Below are 23,012 nucleotides of genomic sequence, written 5' to 3'. Positions count from 1 at the left end.
AGGCACAAAAGATGCACTCAGTCTCATACATGAGAGACGTGTGAACATGTAGTGTCCTCAATTCTTACTCTTCCGTGACATTTCCCCAAATTTGGTTCGGCAGCAGTAATGGCATCCATGTGTGTGAATCTTTTCCTTATAATGTCCATCTTCAATGTCTCAATCCCTGAAATTCTGACTTCTCTTTCATCACCACCACTTCCCTTGATATAGGAGCCACCTCTCGAACATCAATTCCACAGCTTGAAGCCCGCTATGCATTTCTCACTTGACTAATCAGAACTTGGTGAACTATCTCAATGTCTTGTCAAAATGGTTGTTACTCATGCCTGAACCCTGGCAGTAAATATTCACAGGTAACCACAGCAGAGACTGACTGTGTCCTCAATTACCTATTTATGGTGGGAACATTGAATATTGATCAGAAATAGGACACCTGGCTAATATTCCTTTCTGAGCACAATTATGGTGCTCCCATTGGCATCCCAACCATGAAGGCCATGGTCGAAGGATCAAACTGAAAATGACTGAGCTACTCAAAGGAGAAACTTATGGAGACTTTTGTAATCAATTTAGTTGACATTTTCAAAGTCAACACTAAATGGCAATGGTAACTATTCAAAGTTCAGAAGTATCCTGTTGTGGGTTTGGAGTGACAACACACAGCACTTCCTCACATTCCTGAAGGCTATAAGCAAAAATCCTGGTTTAGAAATATCCCTTAAGAGCACAATATAGGTTTGGGCAATTGGTGCCATGAAGATAAAATCCATCATGTAGGGCTGCGTTTCAGGGATGAAAGAAAACCCTTGTTTGGAGGTAGTGAGATTGGGCACCCAACCAACAGGATGGGGTTGAGACTAAGGAACCTGGAAGGAGTTCAGGAGTTTGGAGACAGGCTACGCAGGTAGGGCTGGAACAATCTTAGAGTCAAGGAGCTGGGGTTTTGGGTCTTAAACCAGTCAAGAAGTTAGGAGGGCTGTGATTGGTGTGTGGAAGTGTGGGAATTAATGAGGGTGAGGGGCCCAAAGGAGTTGAGGTAAGTAATGTGGTTTACTCAAGTAGGTCCCAGCCCTGAGTGGCATTCTTAAAACCTTCACTAATGCCCCTGGCAACACTTCAAAAAGAGCAATACTTGAGAAAATGACATCATTAGAATTACGTCTGAAACAAATATCACATTAGATGCGCAAAGGTGATTCACCACAGAATGTGCCTGGTTGAATTTCACAATTGACACAATTCAACTTGGTAACGGTTGTAACTGTGTTCCACTTTGGGGAAAAATGATTTCAGGTAAGTACTGCTACCAACAAAAAAATGAACTGGGCTTTTTAATTTCTAGCCTGTGGTTTCTATCTCTCCAGCTGGAGGTCTCTGTCTTTGAATGCATTTTCATAGTATCTTGGTGGTTGCGTGCATTCCATAAATATACATTAACAGACATATTTTGATTAGAGCAAAAAGCCGTCTGCTGGAGGAACTCAGTGGGGTGAGCAGCACCTTTGGGGGAAAGGACAGATATTTATGGTCAAGACCCTGCATCAGGACAGGAATTGGAGAGGGATGTTAGCTGATATAAAGAGGAGAGGGGGAGAGGTGAGACAGGGATAGGTGGGCCAAGGATCAGTCCACCATTCACCTACTGGCCCCTATCTTACCCTTCCCCCTCTCCTCTTTACGTTGGCTATCTACCCTCACCACTCCCAGTCCTGATGCAAGGGTTTGACCTGAAGCACCGACAACTCCTCTCCCCCCGACAGATGCTGCTCAGCCCACTGAGTTCCTCTAGCAGATTGTTTGTTGCTCCAGATTCCAGCGACTGGAGTCTCTTGTGTCGATCTGTATTGATTTGATTTACTCTCTTCTATAATGTTTTTGTTTTTCTCTTGGCTGTTCCCCATAATGACAATGTAAAGAGCTGATCTAAGGAAGTTATGAGGATAAGATTGGTTATAACCCAGGATTTGTTTGTCCATTCATTAAAGAATGGTACATGAGGAACTGCAGGGGAACAAAAAGAAAAAGGCACACAGTATCTCTGAACAAGAAAGCTCAATATCTCTGCTGTTTGAAATAGCAGTGCGATTTTGTACTACAGGTTTCAGAAATAGAAAACCGGATTGCAGCTCTGAGTGCTGCTGGGATGAATGTCTCAACTGTGGAAAAATCCAAAAGCAACCAGGATGGACAGGTGTGTGTATGGGTGAAAATGGACCACCCCGCCACTGATAGTTACAGGGGGAAAGATAAGTCCAGAAGCTGGTAGTGTTTGTTTCTATTGATAACAAAAATGCTAGAAGTGTTCCCAACTACTTCAGTTGCTGCAGGTGTTACAGTAAGGGTGACAATGATGTGAAGGTTCCATTTCTGGCCTTTACTGATTTAGCTGATCTTGGCCAGGCCACACTTGGGGCAGTTACAATTTGTTGAAAGGTCATGTAGAGGGAAAACCAGCCATCAATTATTACTTCCTGCCTTCAACTCAACAACATGAAATATGTATATCAGCTAAGAAAATGTTGGAACGCAGTGCTACCCTTCCTGTTTAGCAGGTTGTTGGCATTCTATGCCTAAGCTGGTCATTTGAAAAAAAGATACTGAATGGGAGCCAGTGCCTAACGATAATCTTCAAGACAAAATGTGGTATATAGAGAAAATAATCATGGCAGGCAAACAGTCAGGAAGTAATTCTCAACCAGATTTTAAAGAGGTACTGAGAGGCTGGAGTAGGAGATAAAAAGTTGTAAAGGACTTTTAACTCAACTGAAACAGATTATTGGAAATACTGGTCTTCTTCATTCTATATATAATGTGTTTGTTGATAATATCTTATTCACTTATTCACAAAGTAATTGAATATTCATGAACACCGTGATGCATAACTTTGGCAAGTGGTGTGATATTCATGTGCCACGTCATCCTCAGAAATTTGCTGTCATTGTAGTCTCCACATACATGGTAAAGCACCAGTGCCCAACTGGGGTTTCCACAATAAAGTGTACAGTAAAATAGTAATTAACTTACTGGACTATTTTCTAGAGGCCTGGATTATTGACGTGTGGCAACTGGAGAATTTAAATAAATCTGGAATAAAAAAACGAGCATCAGCAATGGTGGCCATAAACCCGCAGCATTGCTGTAAAAATCCAATTGGTTCAATATGTCTTTTCAGGAAAGAAATCTGCTATCCTTACCATTCTGGTTTACATGTAACTCCCGGCCCATTAATATTGTTGACTCTTAACTGCCTTCTCAGTTCAGGGTTATGGCAATTAGAGTTATGGCAATGATGTCCATATTCCATGAACAAAATAATACACTAACTAGTTTGATGTACTGTATTGAATCTTATAAAACAAAATTACCATAGAACTATAGAACCATACAGCACAATACAGGCCCTTTGGCCCACCATGTTGTGCCGACCTTTAAACCACGCCTAAAACTATCTAACTCCTTCCTCCCTCATATCCCCCTATTTTAAATTCTTCCATATGCTTATCTAACAATCTCTTGAACTTTACCAACATACCTGCCTCCACCACCACCCCAGGCAGCGCATTCCATGCACCGACCACTCTCTGGGTAAAAAACCTCCCTCCGATATCTCCCTTGAACTTCCCACCCATTACCTTAAAGCCATGCCCTCTTGTATTGAGCATTGGTGCCCTGGGAAAGAGGCATTGGCTGTCTACTCTATCTATTCCTCTTAATACTTTGTATACCTCTATCATGTCTCCCCTCATCCTCCTTCTCTCCAAAGAGTAAAGCCCTAGCTCCCTTAGTTTCTCCTCATAATTCATACTCTCCAAACCAGGCAGCATCCTGGTAAATCTCCTCTGCACCCTTTCCAACGCTTCCACATCCTGCCTATAATGAGGCAACCAGAACTGGACACAGTACTCCCAAGTGTGGTCCAACCATTGTTTTGTAGAGTTGCATCATTACCTCGCGGCTCTTAAACTCGATCCCACGACTTATGAAAGCTAACATCCCATAAGCTTTCTTAACTGCCCTATCCACCTGTGAGACAACTTTCAGTGATCTGAAATAATTTCTCATGTTTCATCATAAAGACCAAGTATGACATACCAAAGTAACTGTGAAAATTATCTTTCCATGATAGAAATGTTACTGCTGTTCAGATCGGCACCAAAATAGAAAACATTAAGTGGTTGTATTACTTCTATGGATAACAAATGTCTTTCATCTACTTGTGGTCTAAATGATAATACGTCATAATATGAAAAGTTCAGTTGCTAAGGATTAGAAGGAGACTCCATGACTAATTTGTTTCAAAAAACCTCATGGCACTTACTCAGTTGGACCCTACATTTTCAAGAGATAGGGAAGCTTTCAGTAATGATCCCCTGTTGTACAGGAGAAGAAATATTCTAACTGGCTTAGTACTTGAGGGTTAAGGTAGGAAAGATTAGTGGGGATCTTTCCTCCTGTTCCCTCGACAGTGACTCTTACTAGAAAATGGGCATTTGGTGAGCACTGAATTCGGCTAAGTTGTGGCTCTTGGTATCTCAACTTAAAATGGAAGGAATGGCAGCCTGGGTAAGACGAGTTCATAGTCTTCAAGCATTGCCAGGAGGGGAGAGAGATGGAGTCTATAAAAAAGAGAGAAAATATAATTTAATTGAGTACAAAATTGCTTTACCTAGACTGATCTAGAATAACTTCGGGAATAATTTTGGGCAGAGTCAAATTCTCTGCCACTCTCTGTTATCTTTCTCAAGCTGTATATTAGCAGTCTATTAAGTGCAAAGTGTAAATATTACAATAAACTAATCTTGCGTTAAGGACTGAGATCGTGTCATAGGTGCCCATGTGCACAGAATGCCTCTGGAGTGCACTGGTCACATTTATCATTCTCATGGAGGTTCTAACTGTGCACAGAAATGGTTTTGATTGACATGTTTGAATGATGATTCATTCAATAACCAATTGTTTAACCAATATATTTGTCTTTTACAGGCAATGATGGTGCAGCAGCCTTCGCAGAAAAAAAGCTCAAATTCAAATGGAAATAAGGAATCAAAAAGTCAGTTAGGAGTGGTAGCAATTTTGATTGAAATATGTATGAATACTGTATTTGTAATAATTTTGATTGCAATATGTATTGGTTTTATGAGTCTTCAACGAAACATCAATGCCAAAATGTTCAAGTGTATTATAAAAACAGAAGATGATGGAAACACTCAAGAGGTCAGGCAGCATCATAGATTTCCAGCATTTGCAATTTTTTAAAAAAATGTTCTTGTTCTGTTGTATTTAAGACTGCTGCCTTTCCCTTTTTACCTATTCTATCCCCTCTCACAATACTGATCACTTTCTAGTCCATTATTTGAATTTTCCTGTTTGCTGTCACCCGACCAATTCTGAGTTTAATCCAGTTTATTTTCCCTTACTGCTTCCCTGGCTTCTTCTCCTCAACCTTCTTTCACGCTCTTCTTTCCCCATTTCCCCTATGTGCTAAAATCATACTGTTTCCTCCTCAGATGCATTTCTTCACCCATACAACAAAACTATTGATCTTCCTGTTCCTCATTTTTCCTTTCCTCATGTATTCCGCAGATCTGGTATTGGACTGTAACTGCTTCTAAACAGGTTATTTAGCCCAACAGTCTTTGGCAGTGTGTATGCCACAGCCGACGCCCAATATTCTTCATCTCATCCTAACAACAAATCAGTTTCTTTTCCTCTTTCGTGTCTGTTCAGCTGCCCTGTAAATGCAACTGTGATTTGCCTCCACTACTGCACATGAAGGCAAGTTCCACATTCTCATAACTCTCTGGGTAAAGAAGTTTCCCCTAAATTCCTAATTGTCTTTATTAGTGACTATTTTATATTGATGATCATAGTTTTGGACTGTTCCTTAAATAGAGACATTTCTTCAATCCATCCGCCCAGTCCCCTTCAATAATTTTTTTTAAATATCAATTTAGTTTCTCCTTAGCCTTCTCCTCCATGGAGAAGGTAATCTCAGCCTAATTGGCCCTTGCTGATACTAATAGATATATAGATGTATTGAGGTGTAGTAAATAATACTCATTTTCTGCAGCTGTCAAGAATGAAACACGTGAGCGAAATGTGCAACACAAAGGATCACTCACTCAAAGGAATCCAAGCAACATGAGTAGAAGATTGGACCGTGTTTTTGGGGTATGTTAAGGATCTTGTTGAGGGTCTTGAGGGTGCAAATAAGTACAAATCAATGCATAACATAGCTAGATCTGTAGCCCTCAGGACTACGTAACTGCATGATTTTCAACCTGGTTTCATGGCTTTCTAAGCTCTCAGATGATGCCAGAGCTAGAATTCAGCTCCCTCAACAACTGCCCAAAGCCACAGTTAAAATGCAGTGGTAGTGAAGAGTCACACGCACAGACCTATGATCCTCTCTTTGTGGTGCAACATTTTTGAGATCAGGATTTCTTGTTTGAGCATGTTTTTTTTCAACAGAAAATTTGGAAATATTCCCTACTGTAAAAGTTTTTCTTCTTATTGCCAGACAGTTGTATATAATTTGAAGAGCTGTTTCTACTTCAGGTTTTATGGAGCAATGTCAAACCAACTTCAATGTCGCACTGCTCTTCATTTGGTTTCCAACCTATGCCTACTGTCCTGGAGGTTAACTAGGAACCAGTTTGGAAAATGGTGGTCCCTGCTGGGGAAAGGGGACATCTTCTGTGCATCAGGTGGAGGCATCTATCTGCAGGATGTAGGGGTGGTGGGCAGGATTTGCCTATGCAGGAGAAAGGTGCATGATTGTACACGTTGGGTAGAGGAAATACAATGCAGCACAGAAAGAAGAGAGTGTTTGACTCTTTTATGCTTGCTAAACTAGGAATCATTAAGCCTCGTGGCTTAAAAAAAGTAATTTAAAAATAAACCTGTGTTTGAGTAAGCATAGAGCACAGATATAGAAAAACATAATATTCTGAGATCAGGTTTGTGATTTGACAAACAACAAACGTTTTAAAAAGCTTTTAATAAACCTTTTTATTACTTTGCAGTACATGTAGTTCTAAATCAGCTATATGGGTTAATAATATAAGGAAGCATTAATGAGAGTCAAGATCAGACCTCTACCTTTTACATATCCATTTCAGGCTATGGATAAAAAACTATCAAAGGGTTTTTAAAATTATGTATTTCCATTACTGTTTTGCTCCCTTTCCTGAGATAAATCACGGAGCTCTTGATGAACTAATTGATTTTTGCAGGAAAGAAATTCACTGTTCCTAGTTAAGACTAAAATATAAAACCAGATCTGGTTCTTAAAGTGTGGCCTGACTAATAGATTTGTGAAAGGAAAATAGTATGACCCAAAACTAGGGTAGAATAGCTCTCCTGTTATTCATACTCATTACTGTTCTCCATAAATGTTAACACTTTATGTATTTGTTTGCTGAACAGAAACCAGTCATGTCTATGCGACCGTAAAGAGAAAAGCCATCAACGCGACCTGCATGCTGCAGCTTTCAAAATGCACAAGCTTCCCAGAATGAGAATAAAAATCCTCATTTTCAGAGCAATCAGCTTGCTAAATGATACGTAGTACAAAAGAGCTTGTGTGCTATATTATTTCTTTCATGCAGGGTTACACACAATTGATCCTTTGAGTAATGGATATCCTTTGCATGGAAATATATGCATGTGCAATCGACCATGTTGTGACAGCTGTAATGCTCATAAAAATTCAAATGTTTTGAAACTTCAATATATTGCGTATTACACATTTTCAACGCTTCTTTTGTTATAATTTTATACATTGTGCAGATGCCACCATAGCCCAATTGCTAAATATATTATCTACTGAGTAACTGAACTAAATAAAAGATTCCAGCCTCAATTCCTGGCCTACATGAGGTAAATGACCTCAATTGGGATGCATCGAGATATAGTGATACACTTGACACCATTATCCCTGGCCATTTCCAGGGAAAATCTTCCATAATGTTCAGTGATCTGTGCTAGAAATCCTGTACAGGATATTGACCTTAAATATATTGTTTTCAGTCTATAGTTGATGGTCCAACCAACATAAGCTAAAATGATGAGTTAAGATCCATTTTGTTTTCCTATTTCTAACAATGGTTAAATATCCCACTTGGTTTACCTATAGATATTCCATAATGTTCGTGCACCTCTTACAAGCAATCAACTATCATCTCAGGATTCATTCCTGATCTATTATCTACAACAGCTACTATTATCTGAGACAAAACTGCCTTGAATTTCCTGTCCATTGCTTGACATCTGCCATATACTGCATAATTTATCTAAATCAGTCTATGACATTTTATTGATCATTTATCAAACCGTATATACTATTCTTGAATTTAATAATAATTCTTCTATAATTACTAATGAAACTGTTGTGTTAAAATCAGCCCTGCACAGTTCCCTTCAGAATTTGTCTCACCAAAGACATACACGTATTGATGCTTTTTGACACTTATACCTTACACTCCCATCCAAAGTCTATATACCTTTCCTAGCCAGGACTTGTTCATCAGACAAGTACAGTTCCAGTACCACTGAAACACTAACATTATTGCTACAGTCGATGAAGCAACTGAGCAAAACTACAGCTGAGTAACTCCTACCAAATGTCTCATTCCAGTCTCTTTGTATTTCTTATTGGCTCAACCAAGCCCAAAGTGGTCAAGAATTTTAGATTTACGGAAGTCTGTGCGGAACAGATCTGGCCTTTTGTTATAGATTCTGTTCTTTTTTTAATAGGTTGCACTTTTTCCATCAACTGAAAAATGATTGAAGTTCAGAAAGAGTTTTGAATTGAAATTGGTATCTATAGTGAAATCCAAAACAGGATGTGTTGAGAAATTGCTGAAATCATGGATTAAAATTCTGAACATTTTGAAAGTTCTTATTTTGAAAATAAGAATTCATCAAGAACAATTATAATTAATGAGTAAACAAATGACAAAAAAAATTCAAAGCATACTATAAAAATTGGTCTTTCAGTAAATGTTGTATCTTCTAGAAATTACCAGTCAACATAATTAAAAAGTGAATCATCTAGTTCAGTAACTGAGGGGGGGGGGCACTATAGTCTTAACCTAATTTAAAACAAAATGGGGTTAAGTCATTGCAAGTGCTTTAATGATAAATCTTGGCCCATTCTAGAGAAAACTGAGTCTCTATTATCTGGCAGAACCCAAGAGTTTATCAACATCACTGCTCTGGAGAACTTTGGCATGAAGAGATGAGTGATTGATGAGTAATCCTAATGATTGTCATTGTAATCATGATATAATGGTGTATTTTGTTTTACTCTTTGATGAAATGCACAATAAAAGTTTATTCCCAATCTTGCACTGTACTGTTATTTTTAATATTAAAGAAAATTATGGTAATGGACAGAATTAGTAAGAATATTGTGGTTATTGTTGTGTACAATTAGTTCATCTACCTTGTGTCTCGTTTTATACATTGCTATGTTCTACAAGCTGTTATTATTCTCATTGTTTATTACATTTCAAAGTTATGTATATTATCTGAAGCTTTCAAATATTGTGCTGTATAGCAATGCATTAGCATAAATTAAATAGACAAATGGGTCTAATTCTGATCCCAGCTTTAGAAACATAGAAAACCTACAGCACAATTCAGGCCCTTTGGCCCACAAAGCTGTGCCGAGCATGTCCCTACCTCTTTGCATACTTCCTTTCAAGCTGAAAAACTGCAATTCATTCAATTATCTTCTGCTTTCTGTCCCTTAACCAAGTGTGGTACTGTTGTATCTGTAATCTCACAGGTTTTAATTTTGTTCACACCTCTAATGTGATAAATTGTCAGAGGTCTCTTGAAAGCCATCATTCACAGTATGAATTTTACTATCAAGAATGTAAATCCTCTAGGCCTCTGGCACCACCTATTTATCTAAGAAGGATCAGGACCTTTGTTATTTCCATCCCTCAGTAATCTAGGATGTATTATCAGGATGAGTAACATTCTTCCTTTGAAGACCAGTTCCCTTTTAACAGGCCATTTATTTTTATCCTATCCTATTTTCACTTCCTCCTCTATTGAAACTTTAGCAGCATCCTTTTCTTCAGTGAGGATAGCCACATGGTGCTCATTTAGTATGATGGCCAAATCCTCTGCCTTCATGGGAATGTTTATTTAATCCCTAATTAGTCCACCCTTCCTTTGAGTATCATTGAAAGGTGAGTTTAAGGTTCCATTTTATGTTTTCTGAATAATTCTCATGCTCTTTCTGTAATGCCCTTATTTCACTTTGTGCATCTCTGTACTCTTGCAAGCTTGGCTTTCTGTTGCTTTATAAATCTTTTAATCATTTTATGACTGCTGTCTTCTTCATCTTCAGTCATCCATGGATTTTTTACCTTTGGATGTCCTTTCCTGTCCCTGTGCAATTATGCATATACTCTGTACTCAAAATATCAAGCTTTTAAGGACCACCATTGGTCAATGACCCGTTCCTGCTATTGCTATTTCCAGCCCATCTACAGCTGATCTACTTTTAATTCAGTGTTGTTATCCCTCCTCCAGTTGGGTATTTTTACATTTGATTGTACCATTGGCCTTTTCCATTACTGTGTTAAATATGATGATTACCCTTCCACAAATACTCTCCCTCTGAAATATATTCCACTTGCCTGATTTCATTCTCCAGCTCTAACTGATCTGGAAATATTGATCAAGAATGATTTATTGCTCATGTTTCAGGAAATCTTAGCATATCTTGCTTTTCGCTGTGTTAGTATCCCAATTTTTATAAAACAAATTGAAGACTTCATTCTGAACTTCTTGCATCTTTTGGTAATTTCCCTGAACATTTGCTCCTCTAACTCATCGAGGGTGATCCACAGTATTAATCCAATAGTGTAATAGCACCTTATATTCAGATGGACTCTATTTTGGACCAAAGCCACATTGTACTTCTCCCATGCCACTATCACTTCTTTAATTCATACTTCCCTTTGTTTCTCTCCTGAATTACTTGTTGCCAGGAATCATGTCCTTCCTTGTGCCTGGTCCTCTACTGTTGCCAGTACAGTATATTAAAGTTCAATGTGGGTGCTTGTGCTTAGAACACATCAGCCTGTGTTTCTTTTAGTGACCTCTGAAGAAGGAAAAGATTGGGTTCAAATTTGACGCCTTCCCTTTAAGAGCAAACGTGAATAGTGATTCAACCCTTAAGTTCAGTTGGACCCCAGCTGATCCGCTTCAACGCTATATCACCTGCCTTTTCTTATAACCCTTAAGCTAGAAAAAAAATTAATATTTTCATTTGACCCTTATCTCAAAAGGACCAAGGAAACTCTGTCTCTATTCTGTATGAGGTGAGGTGGGGTGACAGCAGAAGTGTGGGAAATGGAAGAGGTGCAGGTAAGCGCTGACAGACAACACTTCTGGTGCTGTGAGGCAGTGGCTTTACCAGCTGCACCATTGTCTCTGCTGCCTGTGCAGTGACCTTGCCTTCTACTGGACTCCCACATTGTAATGCCCCTCTGTCTCCCTTATTATCTCCTTATCTAGATAAGAGATAAGATATCTTTATTCGTCACAGGTACATCGAAACACACGGTGAGATGCATCTTTTGCGCAGAGTGTTCTGGGGGCAGCCCCGCAAGTGTCGCCGCGCTTCCAGCGCCAACATTGCACGCCCACAACTTCCTAACCCGTATGTCTTTGGAATGTGGGAGGAAACTGAAGCACCCGGAGGAAACCCACGCAGACACGGGGAGAATGTACAAACTCCTTACAGACAGTGGCCGGAATTGAACTGGGGTCTCCTGTGCTATAATAGTGTTATGTTAACCGCTACACTACCGTGCCTGCTATGGGATCTTGTTCAGTGCAAATGGATTGCCACATTTCCTATGTCACAACTTTGTAAATATTTAATCAGTATTAAAGTTCTTTGTGGTGTCATGAAAGACACTATGTACATAAAAGTCTTTCTTTTATCTCTTCTATTCTGCCCTAGATCAGGTCCTAATCCATGTCTAAATCTTAAACCATTCAGCTGGGAATAGTTGCTAAAGTGGTTTTCCATTGGCAGCCTCAAGACTTGTTTCATTTTTAGGGCATCTCCTCCTGGTTAGGCCGTAAGCAAAGCTGAAGAGACTCACCACTTCCCATCAATGTCATGTTGTATGCCTGAGGTTGTGGGAGATAGGAAACATAGGTGGCCATCAGATTCAAGTTCTTCTTCTGAATGTCCTCAATTCTCAGTGCCAGAGCTCTGGCCTATTTTCTCTGGGCTGTCTGGAGGGGGATTCAAATCCAACCAGAAAGATTTAAAGGCGGGAAATCTACCATTGAGCCAATGATCACTCCCATGTGCTCCATTAGTGGTCAATCCAGTATTGAGACACCATGCTATAACTTATACTCACTGTTCTGAAGTGGGACTTGAATTTATCAATTGCTGACTCAAGGAATAGCACCAGCAATCTAATCTATAATTATAAGGAATAGGAAAAGGCATCTCATCACAGGAACTAATAATCTATTTGAGGTCTGGACCAGTTAAAAAGCATAATGATTTCCTTTGGTATATATTGTGACACAAATAATTAATAAATAATATTGGGTCTTATCAATCAAGATTCAGCATCCTCTTGGCAGCAAAAACCACACAAGCAGAACTCAACTAGGAAGTTATGTTCTATGTATGTTATGCTTGCCATTGTATTTGAGTTTAGTTATTACAAAGCTGTAAGATAGATCGAAAGGCTTGACTTTATGTAGTGATTTTCACAACACAATGTGCTCAAACCTTTTTAGCAAATTATTGAACAGTCTCGTTGAGGACAATAAAACACTTTTGGAATGTAGCTGTTGTTCTAGCAAAGGAAACACAGAGGCAATTTTCCACATAGTGGGTTTCCAAATGAAAATGTATGGAAAATACATTAGAGAATGTTTAATATAGGTCATTTGACTTATCATGTCTGCACCAGTCAAAATAAAGTACTCAATCCCATTTTACAGCATTAGACCTATATCCCTGCATGTCACAACTCTTCAAGTGCATATGTACTGCTTACATATGCTGAAGATTTCTGCCTTTATTATCCTTCTACACGGTGAAGACCCTTCGAGGGACATTCTAGGCATGTCCCTGTCATCCTCTGACTGAAAACTTTCTTCCTCATCTCCTCTCTAATCTTTCCAACAGCAACTTTAAATTTATGCTCTCTGGTACTTGACCCCTCAGGTGAGGGAAATAGGTTCTTCCTATTTATCTAGCCCTCTCTTAATTTTATACATCCAACCTCCAGCCTTTTCTGTCTCAAACGAAGCAACCCTAACTCATCCAGGCTTTTCCCAGCATTAATATTTTCCATTCCTGCCAACATCATCCTAAATCTCTTCTGCATTCTCCCCAGAGCAATCACATCCTTCCAGTATTGTAGTGACCAAAGATGTATGCAGTTCTCAAGTTGTGACCTAACTAGTGTTATATACAGTTCTAGCATAACTTCACTGCTCTTATATTCCCTACCTCAGCTAATAAAGGGATGTATCTGATATGCCTTTTTGATAAATTATTAAACTTACTGCCATCTTTAAGGATCTATGGACATACACTTCAAGGTCCCTGTATTCCCTCACACCTCTCTGTATCCTTTCATTTATTGGCTATCTCTCGCCTTGCTGCACTTCCCCAAATATCTTACCACACTCTTCGCCCAAATGATTTCAATTTGCCATTTCTCTATCCAAATGACCAAACCTGCAGTCTAAAGCTTTCTTCCTCGCTGTCAACCAATGAACCAATTATTGTACAATCTGCAAACTTCTTTCCAATGCCGTCTACGTTTAAGTCTGAATCACTCGCACATACTAAAATCAAGGGAGTCCAGTGGAGCCTCGTGTATTGATTGACAGATGGTCGGGGGGGGGGGTGATGCTATGAAATAAAGAAAAGGAAGAAGCAAAACTAGTATGGGGGGTGGTAAAAGGAAGGTCAGAGAGCTAGATAGTCGATCATATTTTACAGATAGGCAAACGGTGGGAGTGTGAAGTTCGTTATAGAGGTTATAGGTCTCAATATTAGTGGATGACTGCTTTACACGTGGGTTAATGATTCCACTACAACAGCGGATAAATGACATTAAGTGTTCGTTCACCATTACTATCAACAGTAATATCTGTTTCAGGCTATATCAACAGAACACAATAACACAGTTTGCTACAGATCACGGGAGAGACACAAAAACTATCGGGAAAATACACAACTGAGCACAGGTAAAACGCTCGGAAGAAGTTTTGCAGGAGCGGTAAATTAAGAGAGGCATCATTCCTGTAGGGCAGCAGATAATACAGCCGCCAGCGAGCCACCTTCAGCAGGGGGCTGAGGAGTGACGCCAGCCGAAGGGAACTCGGCAAAGCAGATTCGGCCAGTCACTGACGTCATCACGAAATCATGGAATAAAAAGCAGGTCTTGGTGAAACGGATCAGTCTCTTCATAAAACACCTTATCTAGAACCGAGCGGTTTGTAGCCCCCGGTCTACAGCCTGCAATCCCTGGGTAGATCAGTCCAGGTTAGACTTGTCTTTAATTCTGTGACTTACTAAGAGCATGCATACATTTTAACTTTGGGGTTGCAGTTCAGAACGATGCAAAGTTTATATTGTTCATGTTTAAAAAACGTTTTCTGCAATTTGTTGGGAGTGTGTACTTTTATAATGTAATCTGTATAGATATATATTCATGCAAGACACCTGTTTGTCGCTGCAGTCAAAAGAGGAATTTACCCAAATCCCTGTGGAAGAATGAAGTTGCTGTCGGCTTGCTGTGTCGTTTGCCTGCTGATGTGCATCGCATTTCCTGATGCGGGTTCCCGAGTCCAAGGATCCCCGGTGGAGATCAGGAGTAAGTGATCGCTTTGCCCGGTTGGTGATGGGAGGATTGGTTAGTCTGCAATTCTAAATCCTTTCAATCCGTTTTGTTCGTCCCAGTGGTTGTGCGTGATGACAGTGAAAGTATGGAAAGGCAGCAGAATAAAATGTTCCGCTTTTCTACGGGGGTGGGGGTGTGGTGGTGTTAGAGAGGCTTGTGGTTGAAGAAACGAAAAGAAAAAAAATGCGCAGCTGGTCAGGAAGCATCCATGGAGTGGGAAATAGAGATAACTTACATGGGCTGATATTGCCTCAGCTTGGAGATCTGGTGCCGTCCTCCAACTCCCATCTGGCTGGAGGGAGGAAGGGCATCTGAAATGCTCGCAAGACTGTGATGTGCCCGTCAGTCGGGGGCTTGGGGGCGGGTTTGACTTGAGTGTTTCCAGATTTTTCTGTTTTTATTTCGGATTTCAGTTTTCTTTATTTTAACTTTAGCTGCTGTTGGCGTGAAGTCACTGACAACAGTTCACTATCTGGAAGTTGCTAAGCGTTGTTCCTCCAAATATGTGCAAATTCACACCTGAATGAAACTGTGCTGTGTATTTGCAAACTGCGTAATGAATCTATCCTGCTTTTGAAGTCTTAAGAATGATTGTGTGTGTGTGCGTGTGTGTGTGTGTGCAGGCACGAAAGAGACAAAAGCCCGAGTTTCAAATAAAGAAATAATTTTTCCAAGGCTTGCCAACTGTGAAGTTTAAAGATTTGAAAGGTGTTTGGGGAATAATTTTCATTTTTTCCTTGAATTGTGATGGATCCCCTCTGCAACTCTATCAGCAGATTACTGTTTTCCAAAAATTAACCCAACAAATGTTTATTGTATAGTTACGTACTGTTACTACCCGTATCCAGTAACAGTGAGAGCATAAAGAAATTTAAAGGAGATGACAGTGCAGCGTTCTGACAGTGGGGATATAACACTGCTTGAACTAATCCATGCTAAATAAAATTGTTCTATACTACTTAAGATTGGTTAATTGATTTTGTTGACCCACAGCACTAAATGCCCCCCACAATTCTGTACTACTCTTCAACAGTTACACACACATATAAATGCTAGTGGACAACTTTAATGAGGAATGGCGCAGCCAAGGGTGATTCCCCTTGGATGGGGCAAAGAACTAATACAGGGTAAAATGGACTTCACTGTAGTTGGAAGCACATGAGAAATCTAAATTGTGCCACAGGAATACTGAGCAGCGTGCAATTTTAGAAGAATTCTGGATAAAATAGTGACACCATAATCCTGAATTGGATCTATTGGTATACTCAATCTTGGCATACTTGACAAAGCAGAATAGTGGTGGTTTAATTCTGTACCTAGTCTGTGATGAATCTGACCTGGGAGTGCTTGATGTTGACAGTAACATATGAATATTGTACTTCCTTCCCAGCACTGTCTTTCAATTGATGAAGGGGCAAAATTTGCTAAGAAAAGGTAGAAGCAGGAAGAAAATTATTACTGTATTTCATTTGAAGATTGCTGAAGTAATTCTTTCTCCTGGTCTCTTTCCTCTTCACACCATGACTGGTCATAACTTGAAGTGAGTGATGATCAAAATACTTAAAGGAGACAACAGTATTCATCAAGTGGTTGTGTTTGTTCACAAGTGAAGGATGGAACCTGGGGAAATGCACTAAAGTGCTTCCAGTATCACTGGGGACTATAGGCTCTGCCTTTATAGCAAAAAGAAAAATAGTTCTGAAATAAAGCAAACTTCTTTCTTACATCTCGAATAACAAAGGAATACAGAGTGCTGTAAGTATAAATTATTGTGCTTTGGTTTGCAGATGCTGATATTGACTCATCTTGGTATACTGGACGTGGGATAAGGCCTGTGGGTCGTTTTGGAAGGAGAGGACTAACCCTGGAAAACATCAGAAAATACGAATTTGGTACACGTCATGTCTGCACCCCAATCCAAGAGAGTGAAGACTCCAACCAGGATGAATGATTGACATCTTGCCTACAACTCTGAAACATACAAAGCCAACTTTTTAAATTGTCTGCTTATCTTCTATAATTGTGTAATCACAACAAATCACAAAGTAATGATTATCTGTTGAGCAAGAATAGTGTTTAAAAAGCTGATAACCATCTTGTAAAGAAACTTTAATGTTGACTATTAGAATCCCAAACAAAATAGGATTTTGAAGTGTCAAACCAATTCATAGTCAGCTGCTGTAGAAACCTGACATAACATTCTATCTTATTTGGAAGACCGCATGGAAGCATTTAGGAAGTAGAATGGCCATGCCACGGGCTGTTTTTCTACTCTTTTCTAAACCTGTAGCTCTCCCTCAGCAGCGCTCCCTCAGCAACAGCTCCCACACCCACCCCACTTTCCTGATTCCTGCCAGATCTTCAGTTGCTCTTTTCTGCTTGACTTACTTGTTACCATCCTCTCCTATTTACTTTCCCTGTTCTCTTTGTAATTTCTCATTCCTTTTTATTAGATTTTGGGTCCCTTCTCCATTTTACTTCATTCTAAATATGCATTTCAAATTTAGTTCAGGTTTAGTATCAATATCTTTTTATGATTGTTACTTTATAATTTTTATTTTAAACTTCACCTTAATTGAGGGGTTTAAGATTTACTTTAAGAATTGAAGAGTCATCTAAGTGAGATTTAACATTTTATAAAGTGAGTATGGATAAAGCAAGGCTATTACATTGAGAACAATGTGGCAAAATATCAAAATTACTGCCATGATGATCAGGAGTGAAATCAGGAAGCATTTCTTACATTGGGTAGAAATTCTTGGAACTGATGATTCTAAGAAACAGTAGAAATGGGCAAAATTTAAACTTTGAAGCTTTATATATATGATAATAAGGTATCAAGGGATGTGAATAGCAATTAAGATGCCGATCAGCCATGATTAAACTGAATGTCAGAACAGGCTCAAGGATCTGAATTGCTTCCTGCCACTCCCTTCAGTCCCTTCACTGGCAGCAGTCCCAGGCTGAACTCTGCTTTTGGCCATTTCAAATTCTTCTGACTCCATGTCATCTTCAATACTAAGAAGTCTATTTTCCGCCTTTGCAATATTGCACACCTCCATCCCCATTGCAGCCCATTTCCTGCTGAGATCCACTTTTTTTTTGTGACTGGCTTTTCGTCTTCATATACCAGTAAATATTCTTTCCTGCACCAGATCTGGAAGCAGCAACCACTCTATGGTTAGTCTGCAGTGACCATCCAGTTTTTAATTTAAAGTGTTAACTTTGTTTATTTGTAGCCTCATCCTTCCTGCCACTGATCTTTTCTGCTTTTCCGTTCCCTTCACACCATTAGCAGCACTCAAGGTCCAGTGATATAGTAACCCCTCTATACACCCTTCTACTTTTACATCTCCATAAAACAAACCACTTTGAACTTTTAATTACCCTCAATTATTCATTTGGGTTTGTATCTATTTTTACTATTTAAACCTCATGGAACACATTGAATTTTTTTTTCTAAAGTGATAAATAAATGTAACTTGTAGTTGAAGCACAATCCTCCTTTTGTATCTGCAAATGATGTTGCGTGTGTGGAACATGGATTATTAATTTTCAATTCATTTTGAAATGTAGGTTCTCCAGAATGAATGTGAAAAATGTGTGAATTAAATGGGTGGTAACTGTCTCATTCTTCTGATCTGGATTCATCTTGGGCATTATCAACTTCTATAACTGTTTGATTCCAGAACATATTTATAATTCTGTCTCCTGATTCTAAGTTACATTGCTGAATTGAGTAACGTGTCGCCTCCAGCACAACACGTATCATTAATGTCATTTTCATGCTTGTCATCTAGTGGAGCTCAGAAATTGTTTCCAGACAAAAATAGCTTCAATTCATTTATATCTATTAACATATAAGATAGAAGCATTCAACTCCTTGAATCACTTAATAAGACCATGACTGATTTGACTGTAAACTTAACTCCGTATTTCTGATTACCTTTAAATCCTTTTGTTTATCCAGAACTTATCTACCTTTGCCTTAAAAATAATCAGACTCTGTTTACACTGTCCATTTGTGGTAGAGTTCCAAAGACTCACAATCCTCAGATGGAAAATATTTGTCTCATTTCTGTCTAACTGGCTGACTCCTTATTGTTAGACAGTGATCCTACTCCTAGATTCACTCATAAGAGGAAACATCCTCCCTCATTCATGCTGTTAAAACCCATTAGGATCTGATATGATCACATTCCACTTTTTCCATATTATTAAGCCTGATTAGTATGATTTTACTAATAGGTGATCCCTTGCGATTGAGGATGATTTGCTTCCACTCTAGTTCTAAAGTGGGTGATGAGGCCGATGTGGGATGCTAGACTCTGCCACAAATGGGTCAGGAGGTGCTTGACAGGGCAGAAAGGTCAGTAAATTGTCAGATGATGTATTCTTTCTGTTTTTAACTCTGGGCTTATGTGATCCTGATTTGTGGACTCCAGGTTCTCGATACTGTCCTCATGTTCCAGATTGTATTTCTGCAGTGCTTTGAAGTAGTCTGTGGTTCAGATGCATATCTGTGCAGGGTCACAGTTGTCCAGTAGACCACATGGTTTGACGTCTTGATCTTCAAACACTCTTTATCTCAGAGAAACAAAGAACTGCAGATGCTGGAATCTAGATGACAAACACGATGATGCTGGAGGAACTCAGTAGGCCAGGCAGCATCTGTGGAGAAAAGCAGGCAGTCAACATTTCGGGTCAGGACTCTTCTTCAGGACTGAAGATAGGAAAAGGGGAAGCCCAGTATACGGGAAGGAAAAGCAGAGCAGTGATAGGTTGATAAAAGAAGAGGGGAGGCGGAGTGGGCAGAAGGCGGTGATAGATAGATGCAGGCAAGAGATAGTGATAGGCAGGTGCAAGGGAGGAGGGGAGAGCAGATCCACTGGGGGAGTGGGTCAAAGGTAAGGAGAGAAAGGAAACAGAGTAGAAAAAAGAGGCTAGGAAAGGGAAGAAGAGAAGAAGCATGGTGGGGGGGGGTGTTGTGGGGAAAGGGGATGGGGATTACTTAAAGTGGGAGAATTCAATGTTCATGCTGTTAAACTGCAAGGTTCCAAGACGGAAAATGAGGTGCCGTTCCTCTAGTTTGTACTTGGAATTCTCTTGGTAGTGGAGGCGGCCAAGGACTGACATATCAGTGATAGTGTGGGAGGGGGAGTTGAAGTGACTGGCAATGGGGAGATGCAGATTGTGATTACGGACAGAGCGCAGGTGTTCTGCAAAACGATCACCTAGTCTGCGTTTGGTCTCACCAATGTAGAGGAGGCCACACCTGGGAGCACTGAATGCAGTAGATGATATTAAGGGAGATGCAGGTGAATCTCTGTCTCGCCGGAAAAGACTGTTTGGGTCAGACAGCCAAAGACAGTTCTAGTATATTGATAGTGAATTTTGTCACTGAGAGGTGGCTCCCATGATATAAGAAGTGGTCCACCTTTTCCAGTTTCTTGTCTTACATCTTTATTGTCAGAACTCACTGCTGGGATCCTTGGCAGAGCACTTTTGTTTTATGAATGTTAAATGTAAGGCTCATTTTTACCAATGTTCAAGTGAATTAGTTTATGATGACATAGATCGAACAGTTTACTATTTGTTCTGCAGATAAGCTCTGTTCCAGCAGGAGGTTTGTGTGATAGACTCTCTTAGTGACTATTTGTAAATGTGGTTCCTTGCTCTGTTGAGATCAGTAATTTTCTCTTAACTTGTTTGAATAATATTCGCAATGAATTAATAAACAAAGGGAAGGAGAGGGACAAATATTGTAGGTTATTTTTGAGTGAAATCTGTAAGTGGCATGAAACTACTTTATATTGGGGGGAGTGTTTCTGGAGTGGTTTATTTACAGAATGGGCAAAAACATTACTAAACTCATTCTTCATTGTGTACTTGAACATTGAGAGTTTGCCTTGCCCACCTTTCTTCACTTCACGGACACGCAGCATCTAACAGCAGTATTAAAGCTTTGGTGCATTCAAAATTGAAAGTACATTTCATATCTTCTGAGAGACTCGGGTGTGACGCTGTAACATGCCAGTGGATGGATTTTTACATCAAACCAAGCTTTTAAGGCACCCGAGTGCAGGTAGCAGTACTCATAGGAACTGGCCGTTTAAGCTAGAACAAAATCCTCTTCCTAATTCCAACAGAGTATGCATTCATACAATGTTAGAATTAATGTTTCAGATGTTCGGTTCTCCGCATTATCAATGCTGATTGCACTGCACGTTAGGTAAAACAAAATAATTTCCTTTCTACCTTCCTGCGAAAAGCTGTTAAGCTTTCACCAGCAGGTTGGTGGAACCCTCGCACTGCTTGTGCACAGAGAATTGACATGCTCGCATTCAGATTAAAGAAATTCCTTGCTCCCGTTTATCAGTAAGAGAAACCCTTTCACTTATGCAAACTACAGCCAGGCAAGACATTGTGCCGCCCTTGTAAAGGAATGGTACACGGAGACACAAGAGACTGCAGATGCTGGAATCTGGAGCAAAACATCCAAACTGCTGGGAGGAACTGAGCGGGTCGGGCAGCGGCTGTGGAACACTGATGCAGGGTCTCGACCCCAAACATCCAGCACCCCTCTGCCTCCACAGATGCTGCTCAACCTGTATGGTCCCTCCAGCAGTTTAGTTTTTTTGTTGTTTTTTGCACAGGTAATGGCTTAATTTAAATGCAAGGTTGTCAACAGCGTCCTGGAGACCGGAGAGCCACCTCCACCTCCACCTCCGCCTCCTCCACCACCTGGCCATGCCTGCCCGCTTTCACCTCGCATTAAAATAGGTGGCACTGTCACCCCCTAGATCCCCTCCTCCCCACTAGATCTGAAGCACCACCCGGATCCGGGAGGGATGGCCGCCGCCGCCGCCCCCGCCGGCAAACGGCGGGAAACGCGGGGGCGCGGCACTCGGCATGCTCCGGCCGCGGCGCAAGCGCAGTGGCGCGGCTCGGCTCGGCTCGGGAAGGGGCGAGCGGCGCAGGCGCGCTGCGCACGGCCCCGGCTCTCCATGGCGGATGTGTTGTGAAGCGAAGACGAGGTTGAGTAGACTCGTTCCGGTGTTTTGCTCGCTGTCTGCCTGCCCCGCGCTCTCAGGCCCTCAGAGCCGCTGCCGCGCCCGGGAGGGAAGGAGGGAGCAAGGGCGAGGGGGTGGGAGGGGAGCAGCGAGCCCGGGTCCGACGCCAGCTCTTGCGGGCGCTCCTGGGCCAAGCTTGCGGGGCAACAAAATGGCGAGAATGCTGCTGGCTGCGGGGAGTAGGGGGGGCCCAGCCCACCCGCCCGAGGCGGGGGCAGTGGTGGAGGGGGTGGCGGCGGCGGCGGCAGGGCCGGCCACCGCTGTTGGAGGGAGGGCCCTGGGCACCTTCCACTGCGCAGATGGTTGTCCCTGCCAGGTTACTTTATTTTTTTTCGCTCAACAAGACAAAAAGCAACGTGTTAACACTTGGGTTCTCGTACATTATTTGCTTGCAAGTCGGAGCCTTCGCTGCAAAATAAAAATCAGAACTGCAGCTGCTGGAAATCTGAAATAAAACAAAAAAAACACCCAGAAAATGCTGGAAACGCACAGCAGGGCAGGCAGCGTCTGTGGCAAGACTGTTAACGAGACCCTTCGTCAGAACCTTGGTGCAAAATGTTCCCCCAACTCCCAGTCGAAATTGCTGTTGAGGCACTGGGCACTGTGCAGTGTGGCTGGACCTTGATGGGAGAGGAAGGGGTAGAGCCAAAGCTTAGTTATGGATTATGAACTTCACATTTTAACTTCTCACTTGTAATTCGATATCTATTTAAATCAGCCTGCATTCAGAATGTGACTTACCCCGTATTCCACCCCCTTATGAACCTTTTGTTGAACAATTCAAATTCATGGGATATTACTGAGAATTAGTTGGATCCAGGGTGGAAATGGGGGAAATTAAAGTTTAGTTGCAATGAGTTTTATTTTTGGAATAACATTTTAATACCACTTACCCACTTTAATTGGAGATGGTGAAATGTTGGTCCTTTTTGATGCATTGAAAGACATTGGCTTATTTGTGGTTGGATCTTTCTTTAAAATAAAATGGTAGTAAATTGTATACTAGGGTCCTGAAATT

General features: G+C 40.7%; 2 protein-coding genes across 7 annotated transcripts in view; both read left to right on the top strand.

Moving 5' to 3' along the window:
• LOC127585077 (melanophilin-like) overlaps window positions 1–21,946 on the top strand; it is a 94,586-nt gene extending 72,640 nt beyond the window's left edge. Inside the window, 2 exon segments of the mRNA XM_052042648.1 lie at window positions 6,074–6,174; window positions 21,725–21,946. Of these exon segments, the coding sequence (XP_051898608.1) occupies window positions 6,074–6,174; window positions 21,725–21,946 (323 nt within the window).
• LOC127574822 (calcium-responsive transcription factor-like) overlaps window positions 21,861–23,012 on the top strand; it is a 48,274-nt gene continuing 47,122 nt past the window's right edge. For 3 of the 6 annotated variants that reach the window (XM_052024267.1, XM_052024259.1, XM_052024219.1), the window contains exon 1: window positions 21,897–21,958. The gene's annotated coding sequence lies outside the window, so the exon portion shown is untranslated. Of the gene's footprint in view, window positions 21,959–23,012 lie in introns of all 6 variants that reach the window. The other 3 variants (XM_052024241.1, XM_052024250.1, XM_052024229.1) reach the window with 3 other exon arrangements.

The sequence above is a fragment of the Pristis pectinata genome, chromosome 1, assembly GCF_009764475.1.
Source record: "Pristis pectinata isolate sPriPec2 chromosome 1, sPriPec2.1.pri, whole genome shotgun sequence".
In the NCBI taxonomy this organism is placed as follows: Eukaryota; Metazoa; Chordata; class Chondrichthyes; order Rhinopristiformes; family Pristidae; genus Pristis; species Pristis pectinata.
This window is presented reverse-complemented; position numbering and strand designations above follow the sequence as displayed.